The 15,107-nt window shown below is 39.1% G+C and overlaps 1 protein-coding gene across 1 annotated transcript in view; it reads left to right on the top strand.

Annotated features, from left to right (window-relative positions):
• The window catches only part of RORB (RAR related orphan receptor B), a 194,865-nt gene that overhangs the window by 158,826 nt on the left and 20,932 nt on the right, over positions 1–15,107 (top strand). Inside the window, exons 5-8 of the mRNA XM_033237092.1 lie at positions 5,508–5,629; positions 7,022–7,154; positions 9,986–10,093; positions 12,171–12,281. Coding sequence (XP_033092983.1) covers positions 5,508–5,629; positions 7,022–7,154; positions 9,986–10,093; positions 12,171–12,281 — 474 coding nt within the window. The remainder of the gene's footprint in view (positions 1–5,507; positions 5,630–7,021; positions 7,155–9,985; positions 10,094–12,170; positions 12,282–15,107) is intronic.

Here is a 15,107-nt window from a genome sequence, read left to right as displayed (position 1 = left end):
GAGAAAGTGATAGCAAGTGATTGTTCATGAAATTAACAAATAGAAAATGAGGAATGTGGACTTAATATTAACCTGTAATACACACCCAATTTTTCCTTGCCTGCATCAATGTTCACTTTTTCCTTATCGTGATTAAAAGGAATGACTGGACAGACTGAGCATATACAATTGTTTTTTCTTTCCTCTACGTGATTATATTAACTATCAAAGCAGCCCACATACTCTTAGTAAACTGAACAAACCTCTGTCTCACTGAACACATGTAGGGAATCTTAACTACTAAAAAGATGTAGCTGAATTTTCATTACAAGTTTTCTTTCACACCCACTTAAGAATTCTCCAGCCTCATCCCTGGTCTGAGGAATCGTAGAGCATAGAGTTCGTGTGCATCTCCTTTGGAGGTGGTGGAATTTCCCATCAGTTAGTTATCTGGGCAATATTCCTGTTGGACTTACTATTCCAGCACAGAGCATGCTGACTTCTTCTTCGACATGTACCATCTGCAGCCCAAGCCAGTCAAAGAATCCAACAAAAACTGAGCTGAAAACAGCTGCAATCCAAGTTAGGGTAATGGATGAAGGATGTGAGATTGCCCAGAAAGATTCCATATCCTCTGCTCTTTTACCTCAGTCTCTTTTGTCTGGACTTTCTCATGTGGCTGGTCCCTAGAGAGGACTACATTTACTTTTACGTTTTCTACTTTTCCAAGCAAGGACTCTTGAAAGTTCCTTTGGCTCCCAACAGGAACTTTGCATACTGTATTCATTGTCTCTCCTTTGGCCTTTCTTTTTAAATCCTTCTCTTTTCACAACTGCAGATTCTCAGTCTAAGCAAACCATCTCCTTGGACATTCAAGCATCTTTCTAATTGACAGAATGAGCCCTCCAGCCTTGCTCCCATGAGACTAAGTCTAGCTGTACCGTGTCTTGTATCAACCTGAGATTTGAGAGGGTCAAGTTGGTTTTTGCACGTGGCTCACCTCTGCACTGCAGAACAGTGAGAGAAAGTGGGGGAGGAATATGTCTGCAATTGCTGCTACTGTGCTTTTGCCTTCATTGCCATTCATAATAAGTCTTATGCTTAAAAGAGATTTGACTTGTATTTCCCACCACAAGGATATGGAAAATAATTTTGCCTGCTTACCATTTGACTTCAAAGCCATCTGAGTGCTTAGGCTTTAAGATCATCAAACAAAGGATCAATCTTAACTCTTACAAGTCCTTTGCGAAATAAAGCAGACAATTGAAGGAAGGAAGAAGGGATGGACGGATCATCTTCAGCATTATCTTCCCTAACTCAACATTGGTTGAGCACCTACTGTATTTAATATTTTCTCTCAGTGCCACATCTGCTGGTCCCATGTATTCTCCTTCAAAATTGTCTTGAATCTAGCTTCTCCACTCCACCTCTGTCATGATGACCTAGTCCAGACCTTCCTCAGAGATTGCCTGAATTTCTGCAACAGCCTGATTAATTTCATGTACTCACTAATGCCATCCCATCTTTACCATGACCAAAGTCACCTTTCTAAAACAAAAACCAAGGCCAGGCATGGTGGCTCACGCCAGCAATCCCAACACTTTGGGAAGCCAAGGAGGGCAGATCACCTGAGGTCAGGCGTTCAAGAACAGCCTGGCCAACATGGCGAAACCCTGTCTCTACTGAAAATACAAAAAATTAGCCAGGCATGGTGGCGTGCACCTATAGTCCCAGCTACTCAGGAGGTTGAGGCAGGAGAATCACTTCAACCCCAGAAGTGGAAGTTGCAATGAGCCACAATCATGCCACTGCACTCCCGCCTGGGTGACAGAATGAGACTCTGTCTCAAAAATAAATAAATAAGCCAAAAAACAGACCATATTTTACAACTTTGGTTGGTTACCAGTTATCTCTGAATTGGTAAAATTCAAGCCAGGAAACAGACTCGGTTTCAAAACATTGCTTACTAGCTCCATAGAAACTATCTTGGTCTTTTTTTTTTTTTTTGACGGAGTCACGCTCTGTCGCCAGGCTGGAGTGCAGGGGCCTGATCTTGGCTCACTGCAGCCTCCGACTCCCTGGTTCAAGGGATTTTCCTGTCTCAGACTCCCGAGTAGCTGGGATTACAGGCACCTGCCACTATGCCCAGCTAATTTTTTTTTTTTTTTTTTTTTTTTTTTAATAGAGATGGGGTTTCACCATGTTGGCCAGGATGGTCTCGATCTCCTGACCTCGTGATCTGCCTGCCTTGGCCTCCCAAAGTGCTGGGATTACAGGTGTGAGCCACCACGCCAGGCCCTCACTTGCTCTTTCTACACCTCACTTCTATCCTTAGTAAAGGGGAGACTGGTTGTAAAGAAGTAAAGGTTGTAAATATATAAGATGTAACGTCAGAAATTACCTAGCCTACAGCTAGCTTTCCATCTATCATTCCCTCTACCTGGCATGCATCTTTCTCTTCTCTATGTGGCAAACTGTGCTCATCCTTCAAGACCCAGGTATCTCCTCTATGGTTATTTTCCTGCCCCTACCCCCAGACTAAGTTAGCCACTTTCTTCTTTGGGCTCCCACAATAACTATGGGCATTTATTGCATCATGATATGAAATTATATTGTTGTAAGATACTTTAAAACAAAGGCAAGGGTAGGGGATGGTGGCTCACGCCTGTAATCCCAGCACTTTAGGAGGCTGAAGCAGGTGGATCACTTAAGGTCAGGAGTTCGAGACCAGCCTGACCAAGATGAGAAAACTCTGTCTCTACTAAAAATACAAAAATTAGTCAGGCATGATGGTGGGCACCTGTAATCACAGCTACTAGGGAGGCTGAGGCACGAGAATAGCTTGAACCTGGGAGGTGGAGGTTGCAGTGAGCCAAGGTCATGCCACTGCTCTCCAGCCAGGGCAACAGAGTGAGACTTGATCTCAAAAAAAGAAAAAAGAAAAAGAAAGGAAAAGAATAGAAAAGCCAAAATCTTTGTTTTTTAATCTGTACCCTGACCTGATATAGAGTACCTTCTCAAAAATATTTGGTCAATGAATATATGAAAGCATTATGCTGGGATCTGCTATCCAGTTCTTGAAAAGCTCATAATCTTGAAGGGTGTGGGACAGACATAGGGATTCAAATAACCACAGTAGGAGTCTCGCTGGAACAAGGGCTCAATTAAGGCAGAATCAAAGTGTGATGGCAGCCAGCCCTTCTTCCTGAGGACATGGTTGGCAGGGAAACTTTCACCAGGCATGGCCATCCGGGTTGAGTCCTGAAGCATGCACGTGGATTTAATTTCCTATTTCCTTAACCTTCTCACGTATTTATTGTACCTACCCTTCCTCATAAACCATAGACTCCTATATTTTGATATCAGAAGGCCAGAGAATTCTTAAGCTTCGGCCAACAGTTCCAGGCAGATGTCATAAAGGAACAGATAGAGTTTTTCATAATACAGTTGTGAGTGGCAATGATCGTCTTGTTTATAAACCTTGAAGCCTGTAAATTACCAACACATCAGCATGTCTTTGAAGATGAAAACAAACTACACCAAGAAGATAATAGTTTGAAAACTATAAAGCTATAAAATCTTTTGTTGTCATTATATACCTACTGGAGAGCAAATATGTTTTCTAGATTCTAAGTAATTAGACTGCCCCAGTGAAATTGAAAAATGATGAGCCATGACATACCCATCTATTTTAATATGATGGATAGAGGAATTTTTATCCTTTTTATACTGTAGAAGAATGTTCAATAAAACTTCAAATACAGGATTTTCTAAAGAAAGGATTTTGTAATATCATGAGCAATCCAAGTCTTGAAATGCTCAATGCTGAACCCAAGAGAGTAGAACTATCGTCAGAAGTTAGCATTTGGTAGCATCTTCTACATGTATTATTTTATCTTGATTGAAAAACTCTAATAAATATTGAAATATCTTCCTTCAGTAGGATGGATTGCAGAATTAAATATATCCCCTGAATTTTATCTCCACTGGAGTAATCACATTGCTCCCCTGATGACAAACTATGTAGACTGTCCTAATAAGGATAATGGTGGCTACCATTTATTCAGTGTTTCCAATGTGCCGGGTGATGGTCTATAGGAGATTTTTATTTAGAACATTTATTAGAAGCTTAAGTTTACAAATTTTTGTTCTCTACATCACTAAAATGTAATTTACTTCGTACCCTGTATACCAGAAGCTGAGTGAGATAGAAAGGAGACACCCAAATGCTGCTTTGAGGGCTGTCCTGGAGAAATGGGGTTGGCCGTTTAGAAAGAACAGAACTTACGTTTGAAATGGCACAACCCGAAATACAAGAAAAGTTTATTTTCAACTAGCAGCTGGGATTACAAGGGACCGCCTCCTAGCTCTAGCCGCCTTCAGGGGACTCACAGCAGGCTGGTTTTGTTTTGTTTTGCTTTGTTTTTGAGACGGAGTCTCGCTCTGTCACCCAGACTGGAGTGCAGTGGTGCGACCTCCACCTCCCAGGTTCAAGCGATTCTCCTGCCTCAGCCTCCTGAGTAGCTGGGATTACAGGAGTGTGCCACCACGCCTGGCTAATTTTTTGTGTGTTTTTTTAGTCGAGATGGGGTTTCACCGTGTTGACCAGGAGATCTCGATCTCCCACAGCAGGCTTTTATAAAGGACAGCTCTCCCCTTTTATCTGGTTCTATTGCTCAACTTTCATGTCTCAAAACCCAAAATGATTGGTATTTAAGATACAATGTGAAATACAACTGGATTGAGATAACCTGCCCAAAACTGTGCTTGCTACTAATTTTTGTGAATATAAGCATTTAATCATTTTTAAACTTTTTAAAAGAAAAAGGTTATTATGTAAAAAATTTAAAAAGAGAATATAGTGGTCCCTATGACCCAATTCCAATCATTATCAGCTCATAAGCCAATATCGTGTTGTGTCTACCACCTCTTCTATTATTATGTCAGATGTTTACATTGCCCCAAAGTCAAATCTATAAAAATATTATCAGAAAATGTAATTTCTTTCCTTGTCCCTGCATTCTATTCCCTATTTCCTCTATACATAGCCTTTCTTTTAGTTTATTCTTTAATGCTTCCTTTTAAAACATATATAGGCAAATAAATTTATATTTTAATGCCCCCTTTCTGAGATAAACAATAGGGTTCTAGTGATTTTCAAAACATGTTAAAGTGTTTTGGAGTACAAGTATTAAGACTGTTAGTTGACTTTCAAGCCCAAAAGCAAGAAATATGATAATTTTATGTCTTTTTTATAAATAAATACCTTTGAATGGTTTACAACTTGTAAAACCCCTAAGTTGTGATCAAAAGATCTGGAGGAAAGCAGTAAATTTTGATTAAAATACTGAAAGTTGAAAAAAGGCAATAAAGAGTTTGTCTGAAGATTTTAAGATAGAGAGCAATGTTAAAGACACTTTAATACAGTTGGAGTATCTCCAAAAGGCATTCTTATAGTAAACACATTAAAAGCTAATGAGCAGAGTGATTTTATTCACAACACTTTGACTTGACATCTTTTCTCACAGATCGAATTGCACAGAACATCATTAAGTCCCATTTGGAGACATGTCAATACACCATGGAAGAGCTGCACCAGCTGGCGTGGCAGACCCACACCTACGAAGAAATTAAAGCTTATCAAAGCAAGGTACTCTGAGCAACCATGAGAAAGTTTTTCTGTGATTACCCTATTGCTGTCTTGCTCAAACTCAGCACTATTGGCACGTTGCGCTGGGCAATTCTTTTCTGTAAGGGCATCCTGCAAATTGTTCGATACTTACCAGCATCCCTGGCTCTACCCACTAGATGTGGCATCGCCCTCACACACACTTGTGACAACCAGAAATGTCTCCAGATACTGCCACCTGTTTCCAAGGAGGCAAAACTACCCTGATTGAAAACCACTGCCCTATTCGAGTGACTGCAGAGACTGTGCCTTCATCAAATGACTTTAGAACATCTCTTGGTGACTTCTTGGGTGGAGGCAAGAAGCAGGAGCAATGTAATAATCACAATAGTTGTAACTGTCACAAACTTACACAACAAATATATAGAACAAAGCTTTCTAAATTTTTTTCTTGCCCTACATGTTAAAAAGAGTCCAAAAAAAAGGAACAACTCATCCCGTATTTTTATAATTACACTATGTTATTTCTTTGGATTTATTGAAGAAGTTTTTAAGAGGAATTTATTGTTGTTTTTCAGCATTTACATTATATTACTTTGGGATAGAGATCCCCAATTACAAAATCTACCAGTAGATGGAACTTTAATAAAATATATGTGTGCGTATCTCTAAATAAATGTTTACAATATGCTGATTTTTCTCCACCAGAACAATTAAATCTTAGTATTTTTATATAAATAGGGAAACAAAGGTATTGCGTTGCTATGGTCAATACAAATTAGAATTAACACATTTCAAAAAATAACCTGAGGACTAAAATATATCTGGGGGATTCTATTGAACTTAGGAGAATGATTTGATTTGATATAATGCCTTTTTCCTCAGAATTCTTTTTATGCCAAAAAACAATCTTTGTAGGTCTGGAAAAAAGACACAACATAAAAATATTACAAATTTAGTGTCCATCAGGTACCCATGAAAACGACGTCATGGAAGCCTGTGAATGAAACCGCTATCCCTCAATGCAAAGCTTTGCTTTTTGTATTAATAGTATGTAAAGATAGATTTGTTATTTTCTTTACAAACTCAGGCTTCGTTTAGGTGAGAAGGAGGAAAAGGAGGAAAAAAATAGTAAAGAAAATAACAAAGCTATCCTTACATACTATAAACAATGTTGCTATTATTTCAGCCTCAGTACTTTGATCATTTTGGCCTACTGAGGTCCAAACAGGTCAAAATGTTATCTCAGGGAAAAAAAAATAAAAGTAGTGCCCTCTTTTTTTAAAGGAATCATATAAATTCCCTCCTCGGGCCCCAGCTGACAGGTAAGCACCAGGAAGGCAAATCTCAGTGTTCTGTTGACTCTCCATACGTCGTTTGCCCTATTTACATTGTGCGTCTTCTCTCCTGAAGTCCAGGGAAGCACTGTGGCAACAATGTGCCATCCAGATCACTCACGCCATCCAATACGTGGTGGAGTTTGCAAAGCGGATAACAGGCTTCATGGAGCTCTGTCAAAATGATCAAATTCTACTTCTGAAGTCAGGTAAGCAAGAAGATTCATGGGGGGCCTATTTCAGATAAGGATGTGGTCAGCCCTTAGCACTGTATTGGTTCTAGAAAATCCTCCTTCCGATATGCAGCTCATTTCCACCACCCACATTGTCAGCCAACTCCCCGAGGAAACGCTCAGTAATAAAAATGCCCTGATACTCATTCAGTTCCCCTTTGAAGTCAAATACAATTTTGCTTATTGAAAGTGGAGCTATTAATTGCGGAGGTTGAGATACACAGCTTGACAGGCAGTGCAAGTAATTAGCGTGTCAAGGTGGCTGAATTGCTGAGCTGGCGCTAAAACGTACTCCTTGCCTTCTGTGAAAGGAAAAAAAAAATGCAGGCTAGCTGAGTTCTGCCTCTGTGGTCATTTCCAATCATTTTAATGAGGATAGCCTGCAGCCAGTATACACCAGGAGAAACTCCACAGTACTCTAATCTTTCCCTACCCTTCCCTCACACACTCTCTGACACACACAATTTTAATGGAAGTAGCTCAAGAAACTCTGCATATGATTGACTTTGCAGATGTTATTACCAAACAGGAAAAAGAAATTATTTGTCTTTCTTGGGTCCCTTTGAAAATAGAAAATAAGAACCACGATGGTGTTTATGTGAATTTTCATAGTCCTAGGCCATGATAATAATAGTAACATACTCATATGTAAAATAACATACATATATGTTTATGCTGCCCTATGACATCTCAAGTAATCTTGTGAGATCTATATTATTATTTCCATCTTACAGAGGAGGAGGAAAAGATTCAGAGAAGTGAAGATCTATGTTCAATATTACAAAACCAGTACACGGCAAAGTTGTCATTTTAACTTGGGCCAAATATAACTGTTATTCTAAGATATTGCTGCTTCTTTACCCAATGACGCTAGCTGATGAAAACCTAGACTGAAGTGCCAACTTGATGTACCCGTCATCTAAACCACTGCAAAATTTAACTAAAACAACAGGAATTATTTATTTTCTCTCAAAGCTACAATTTGGGCAGGACTCAGCAGGAATGACCCTATCTCTGCTCCATGTGGCATTCACTGAGTCAGTTCAGCTGAGGGCAGAGGAATCCACTTTCAAATTGGCTCATTCACATGGCTGATGAGTTGTGCTGGTTGACAGCCTGGAACTGGGCTGGGGGCCTCAGTTCCTCTCCATGTGAGACCCTCCATAGACTGCTTGGACTTGCTCACAACATAATCACTGTGCTCCAAAAGCTAGCACCCCAAGAGAACAAGGCAGAAATGCATAGACTTTTCTAACTTAACTTCAGAAAACAAAATATTGTTATTTCCATTATATACCATCAGTCATGAAGGCCCACCCAGATTTAGGGACAGGAGACATGGATTCCACTACTTGATAGGGGAGTGGTAAGGTCCTAGAAAACGTATGGGATGGAAGATATTTTTTCTGATCCTCTTTGAAAAGTGAAATCTGCCACACTTGATATGTGACCTTGAGCTAAACTCTCTAGATAGCGATTTCTTCATTTGCAAAATAAAGAGATGGACTAGAAACAATGAATTCCAAACTCAGAATTGCATCAACAACATCAAAGGTGACTATTGACAGTTCAGAGATATGGGCACCGTGAGTCCCATGGAATCCAAATCTCCCGGAGGGGAACCCAGTTCACTGTATCTCTAACTAAGACTCAGATATAGCCAATCCATGGGCTGACATCTGGGAACCACTGAACCATATAATCTTTAACATCTCTACCTGGTGTAAAAATGTTGACTCTAGTCAAAAAGGTAGGCCTCGCGTAACTCCTCCATAAAATAGGGCTCATAAACTCATCTGAAATAGTTACTGTAAGGAGCAAAGATAAAAAATGAATGTAAGAGGCCAAAGAAAGTTCCTTGCATTGTGTAGCTACTCAATAAATGGTACCCATCTACTGTGTGGGTCAGAAAAGCATTCCTTCAATTAATACTTGAAAATCCTCCCCATGTATAAGCCTCTATGCTAGGTGACATACCAAAGACAAGCAGAGAGAAATCAGCAAACATATTTACAGCAAAGGAAATAAAACAGAGACACAAAGATAAAGTGGTGGCCTAAGACAGGTACCAAAGTTGTAGGCTAATCACCAGTATGATGCTCTCATGCAAATCTGTGGCTGCTGAGTCTGGCTGTTAACTTCAACTACACTATGGGGCAAAAGTCCATTTCTCCAAAACATGGAGAAGCTATGCAGCAGTATTTCCTCAGGATGTTAATAGTGCTCAAAGGGAAAAACAATGGTAGTAAACAAATTCATTCAATAAATATTTACTTAGCAACTACTATGTGCCAGAGACTTTTCTTGGTCCTGGAGATGCAAGAGTGAATACAATAATCATGGCTGCCTATCACTGCAGACAAAATTCTTGCTCTCATTTCATCAATTGCGAATTCAAGAATCGAACTAGCTTCAATATTAGTCAAAAAATAGAGAGAAATTTATTTTCAACAAGTAATGTCACTGCCCTCCAGCTTAGCCACCTGTAAAATATATTTTCTCCTTAATTCTTCATGTAAGTATCAAGAAAACTTTATCTCTAACATATTAAGTTGGTGCAAATATATTAGGTTTTTGCCATTACTTTCAATGGCAAAAACTGCAATTATTTTTGCACCAACCTAATAGTTATTTTAGGGGAAGGAACTTAAGGGATTTCTGCAGGTGTGTGCCTGTGTGTCTGTATGTGTCTCTCTGTGTGTTTTAAAGTTCTTGAAAGTCTCTTAGCTATATGCAGTAATAACTTCTTATTATTGGATATATATGTATATTTTTACTTTATTTTTATTTTTATTTTTTACTCATAGGTTGCTTGGAAGTGGTTTTAGTGAGAATGTGCCGTGCCTTCAACCCATTAAACAACACTGTTCTGTTTGAAGGAAAATATGGAGGAATGCAAATGTTCAAAGCCTTAGGTAAGTTTCCCTTTGATGAGGACACAATTTTATTAGCTACCATCAGTTTCTCCACTTAGATTGAAATTGGCAAATGAAATGCCTTGATTCTTTGATGTGAACCAGTATCTCATTATTCAATAAGGGATGGACCAGGTGAGCTTCTAATTCAGGCGAGCCTCTCCTGATCTTGTAACTGTGGCCTCCAATACAAAAGAAAGAGAGAACTGAGGACCCTCCTGAAAACAACTCTATTGAGACGTGGGCATGGTGGCTCACGCCTGTAATCCCAACTACTCAGGAGGCTGAGGCAAGAGAATCGCTTGAACACAGGAGGCGGGGGTTGCTGTGAGCCGAGATCATGCCACTGCACTCCAGCTTGTGTGACAGAGCAAGACTCCATCTCACATAAATAAAATAAGTAAATAAAATTAGCCTGGCATGTGACATACACCTGTAGTCCCAGGTAGTTAGGAGGCCGAGGCAGGAAGATTGCTTGATCCTGGGAGATGGAGGCTACAGTGAGTCACCTTCACACCACTGCACTACAGCCTGGGTGACAAAGCGAGACCCTATAAAAAAAAAAAGAAAGAAAGAAGGAAGGAAGGAAGGAAGGAAGGAAAGAAGGAAAAAAAGAAAGAGAAAGGAAGGAAGAAAGAAGGAGAGAGAGAGAGAAAGGAAAGAAAGAAAGAAGAAAGAAAGAAGAAAGAAAGAAAGAAAGAAAGAAAGAAAGAAAGAAAAGAAAGAGAGAGAGAAAGAAAGAAAGAAAGAAAGAAAGAAAGAAAGAAAGAAAGAAAGAGCTGGAGACTGATGCTAAAAGAGCTGGGCTGATGCTAAAAGAGCTGATCATTCTTTGTGAAATCAGCTTTTTTTTTCAACTTTATTGTATATTGCATAGACCCCTGCTCATCCATGGGGTGACCTCTTAAGTTTCTTATGTCAGTTTATCATCATGAGTTAAGATAGTTAATTCAAAGAGGAGCTCCTCTACTTGTTTCTCACCCACAGAAGTTAATTCACAAAGTTCTGGGAGCACAGAGAGTTCATGCCAACCTGTCCACAATGATCCCAGACCATTCCTGTGGGAAGGCACTAACAGAATCATTCTTTGTTTGGAAGTGTTGTATATCATCACATCCAGTCATCAGTGCATGGCATGGATAGGAAGAACATTAGCAAAGATGGGCTGATGCCAGGAAAGGTTTTAACGATTGATAGTGCCATTTGTTCCATATCCTGCCCATGGACACCAAAGAAGGCCACTGCCCTTTCACCTCTTGTGCTGTTAGTTGATATGGCTGCCAACAACAAGTCCTTCGGGGCTGGCAATGTTTCCCTTCTACAGTTGATACACATCCATGTCATCTCCAAGGGCTAGATTTTCAAGAAAGGAGGAAAAGCCTTGGCAAGCAACCTCAGTATATTTCCAGCTTCATCAAATAAACATTTACCAGGGATCAGTGTAGAGACGCAACATTATTTTCCAAAATTCACAACAGCTAAGCAACTGACCTGTGAGTCATTCATTAGAAGGTAATAAGAAATGAACTCTAGCTCCTTAATCAAATTTCCAAGGAAATTGCAAAACTGAAGTGTATCTCATCTCTGTTCCATAAGATATTTCTAACGTCTCAGTTTAAAAGACCAGAAGACCTTACATTGCCAGCTTCAAGTGCTACGAAGACTGACAATTCTCAGCCCCTATATGTAATGTTTTAGGTTTTCTATGAATACTATCTCTATTGTAAAGGATCCCCAAATCACTTATTTTATATTCTTTAATGCGAAAGCATTTCAAATTTATAAGGATATAATCATAGTATGGATTCCCAGGCAGATGTGACACTGCTCACGCACCAAGTCTACTTGCTTGTCGTTGGTAGGTAATGTTAACTTTGATTGCCTGGCCAAGATGTTGCCCAATTTTCTCTTTCTTTGATTAGTGTCAATCACTTTTTATAATTAGAAACTTAAAAAACATCTTTTCTAGAAGTCTAGTATGCACCTCCTTGGATAGCTTATTGATTATGAGATTTTTCTTACTCTTGCCCCATTTCACGTTCAAGTATTTTTATTCTATTTTTCTTCTCCTTTATAGGTTCTGATGACCTAGTGAATGAAGCATTTGACTTTGCAAAGAATTTGTGTTCCTTGCAGCTGACCGAGGAGGAGATCGCTTTGTTCTCATCTGCTGTTCTGATATCTCCAGGTAGGGCAGTCTCAGTTCTCTTACCTTTTTTAAAAACTTGTTTTACTATTTTTAACATTGATGACACCTGCCTAAGCCAAAGTGTTCAGAAGAAACTTTAACAGAACTATATTTTCTTTACCAAGCTTTTGATATTTTTGGACAGTGAAAAGGGAAGTAGCCTCAAGTTTATTAAAATGACCAATTTTGGCCAAAAAGCAAGAGTAGAGCACGGGTAGGGGTTATTCCAGATTCAGATAAGCAGAATCATTCCTTAACAAATAAAGGAAGACAAATAGTGGCCTGAGTTACAGCCAAGTTCTATTTTGACTTTAAGAATAAAGTACCTAGAAAATAAATGTCCAGTTGGATGAGACACAGTAGAAATGTACCTACATGAAAGCTCCAGAATGGGGACCTACATAAGTAAAAGGAACACTTACTACTCTTTAAATACCTCTTGTGTTGGCATCTTTGCCCAAATTCATGTTGATGTGCTCACTTCAGACAAATGCTAGTGCCTATTTTCTTAGCAATACATTGGACCTTGAACAATGCAGAGGTCGGAGCATCAACCCCCTGCATGCAGTCAAAAATCTGCATGTAACCTCTGACTCCAAATAATTTCACTACCAATAGCCTACTGTTGACCAGAAGCCTCGCTGATCACATAAACAGTTGATTGACACATACTTTGCATGTTAAATGTATTGTATACTGTATTCTTACAGTAAAGTAAGCTAGAGAAAAGAAAATGGTACTCAGAAAATTATAAGCAAGAGGAAACAGATTTCCTTTTCATTAAGTGGAAGTGGATTATCATAAAGGTCTTCATCCTGGTCGTCTTTATACTGAGTAGGTTGAGGAGAAGGAGGAAGAGGAGGGTTTGGTCTCACAGTCCCGGGGTGGCAGAAACAGAAGGAAAATCTTCATATAACTGGACCTACACAGTTCAAACCCACATTGTAGAAGGGTCACCTGTATCAGGAGTTTTAAAAGGAGGTGAGGACAGCAGAGGGGAAAATTACTCATACTGAAGACTGCCCGGTAAAAGAGGAAAAACTTCAGACATGAAGGTGGACATTCTGGCACCAGCTCTGTCACCATGTATCTGTGTGCTATTAAACATTTGACCCCTCAGAGCCCTGGTTTCCTCGTCTATAAAATAAGAGGGATGGACTCCATAATAACTAAGACTTCTGCTGGCTCTAAAATGCACAGAAATGCCAAGTTTTTAAAGAATTCAAGGTATGACAATATTTATGGATCAACTAGAACTGTAGTGAGTGAAATATTTTTTAAAAGTATATGCTATACCTGGCGTGGTGGCTCATGCCTGTAATCCCAACACTTTGGGAGGCCGAGGCCAGCGGATCACCTGAGGTCAGGAGTTTGAGACCAGCCTGGCTAACATGGTGAATAACGGTCTCTACCAAAAATACAAAAATTAGCTGGGTATGGTGGTGGGTGCCTGTAATTCCAGTTCCTTGGGAAGCTGAGGCAGGAGAATCACTTGAACCCAGGAGGCGGAAGTTGCAGTAAACCGAGATTGTGCCATTGCACTCCAGCCTGGGCAACAAGATCGAAACTCTGTCTCAAAAAAACAAAACAAAACAAAACAAAGTATATGCCAGCTTAAAATATAAATATAATAAATAATATAATCATAATAATATAACGACAATAATGTAGTAATAAATATATGGCTGTCTAGCCAGAATGAGAATTCAGTTACTTACTCAGCTGTTGTTATGTTACATTTTGGGTTAAGGGATAACAGCATCACTGACAGGTTTCTACAGAAAGAAAAACAAATTCCTGCCTAATTTTTAAGGCAAGAGACTCATTTCTTCTGTTACCCATTTATCTGTAGAGACCAGAACTCTTTTCTTATATATGCCCTATTATATTTTTCAACGAAACTGAAAGAAATTAATCTTACCTGTGATGTAAGATTACATATTATAATTTTAACATGCCATTGTAGCGATATTTTCCAGTAACACCAATGCCTACAGTTTTTATCTGTTAGGGTTTATTATTCTTAATACGATTCTTGATGGTCTTATCAGGATATTTTTAATTTGCTACTGTTTTTTATTTAACCACTTTATCAAAAATGGAAATTAGTTATCACATAGAGTGTTTTTACTAACAGTTTCTTTTATGGCTCTGTCTAAAATCAAGCTGTTCCTCTAGGCCTTTTTTTTTTTTAAACCCTAGAAAGTTTCCCAGGCTTGGAAGCACAAAGATAGATGGAAGAAGTGACAAGAATACTTTTCTCTGTTAGCAGTCACATGCCAAATAATTTTCCTTCTACCATTTTCTCATTGCATTTGATTATTTCCATTGAGAATAGTTCAATAGAAAACTAAATGTAAGCCAGTGGATCTATAGATGAGGGAGATGGTTTTCCTCTAGTTCTTGTTTGCTCAAAGGAAGCGTTAGAGTCACTCTTCTCTTTAGGTGTATTTGTAGCAAGTCAGTAAATTTTAAGCAGCAAATATTTAAGACATGAAATATTAAATCTATTAAATATGAACGATCTGTGAAAATGATCAGAAGAAAAGCTAGCCTCTTCCTTCTGAATTAGAAATCAGCTGAGCTCTTTGGCCTTTTTCTAGAAAAAAACATGCTATCATCATTAAATTCTGAGAAGTTTGGAAGCATGCAATTTGGTTTATTCTACCTAGTGGGGACTCTTCCAGTGCTGCTAGCAGACCCACACTGAGAGGCTTCATGAACTCCAAATACCTCATTTGCCACCCTGGCTTAGTGCCATATTCAAAAAGATTTCCAGCCTATGTAGGCTCCATCTCCTGCCAGACAGCCCCCTATTCTTTCTCC

The sequence above is a fragment of the Trachypithecus francoisi genome, unplaced genomic scaffold (assembly GCF_009764315.1).
Source record: "Trachypithecus francoisi isolate TF-2019V2 unplaced genomic scaffold, Tfra_2.0 Lachesis_group16, whole genome shotgun sequence".
Classification (NCBI taxonomy): domain Eukaryota; kingdom Metazoa; phylum Chordata; class Mammalia; order Primates; family Cercopithecidae; genus Trachypithecus; species Trachypithecus francoisi.
The sequence above is the reverse complement of the archived record's forward strand: the minus strand, read 5'-3'. Positions and strand labels throughout refer to the sequence as shown.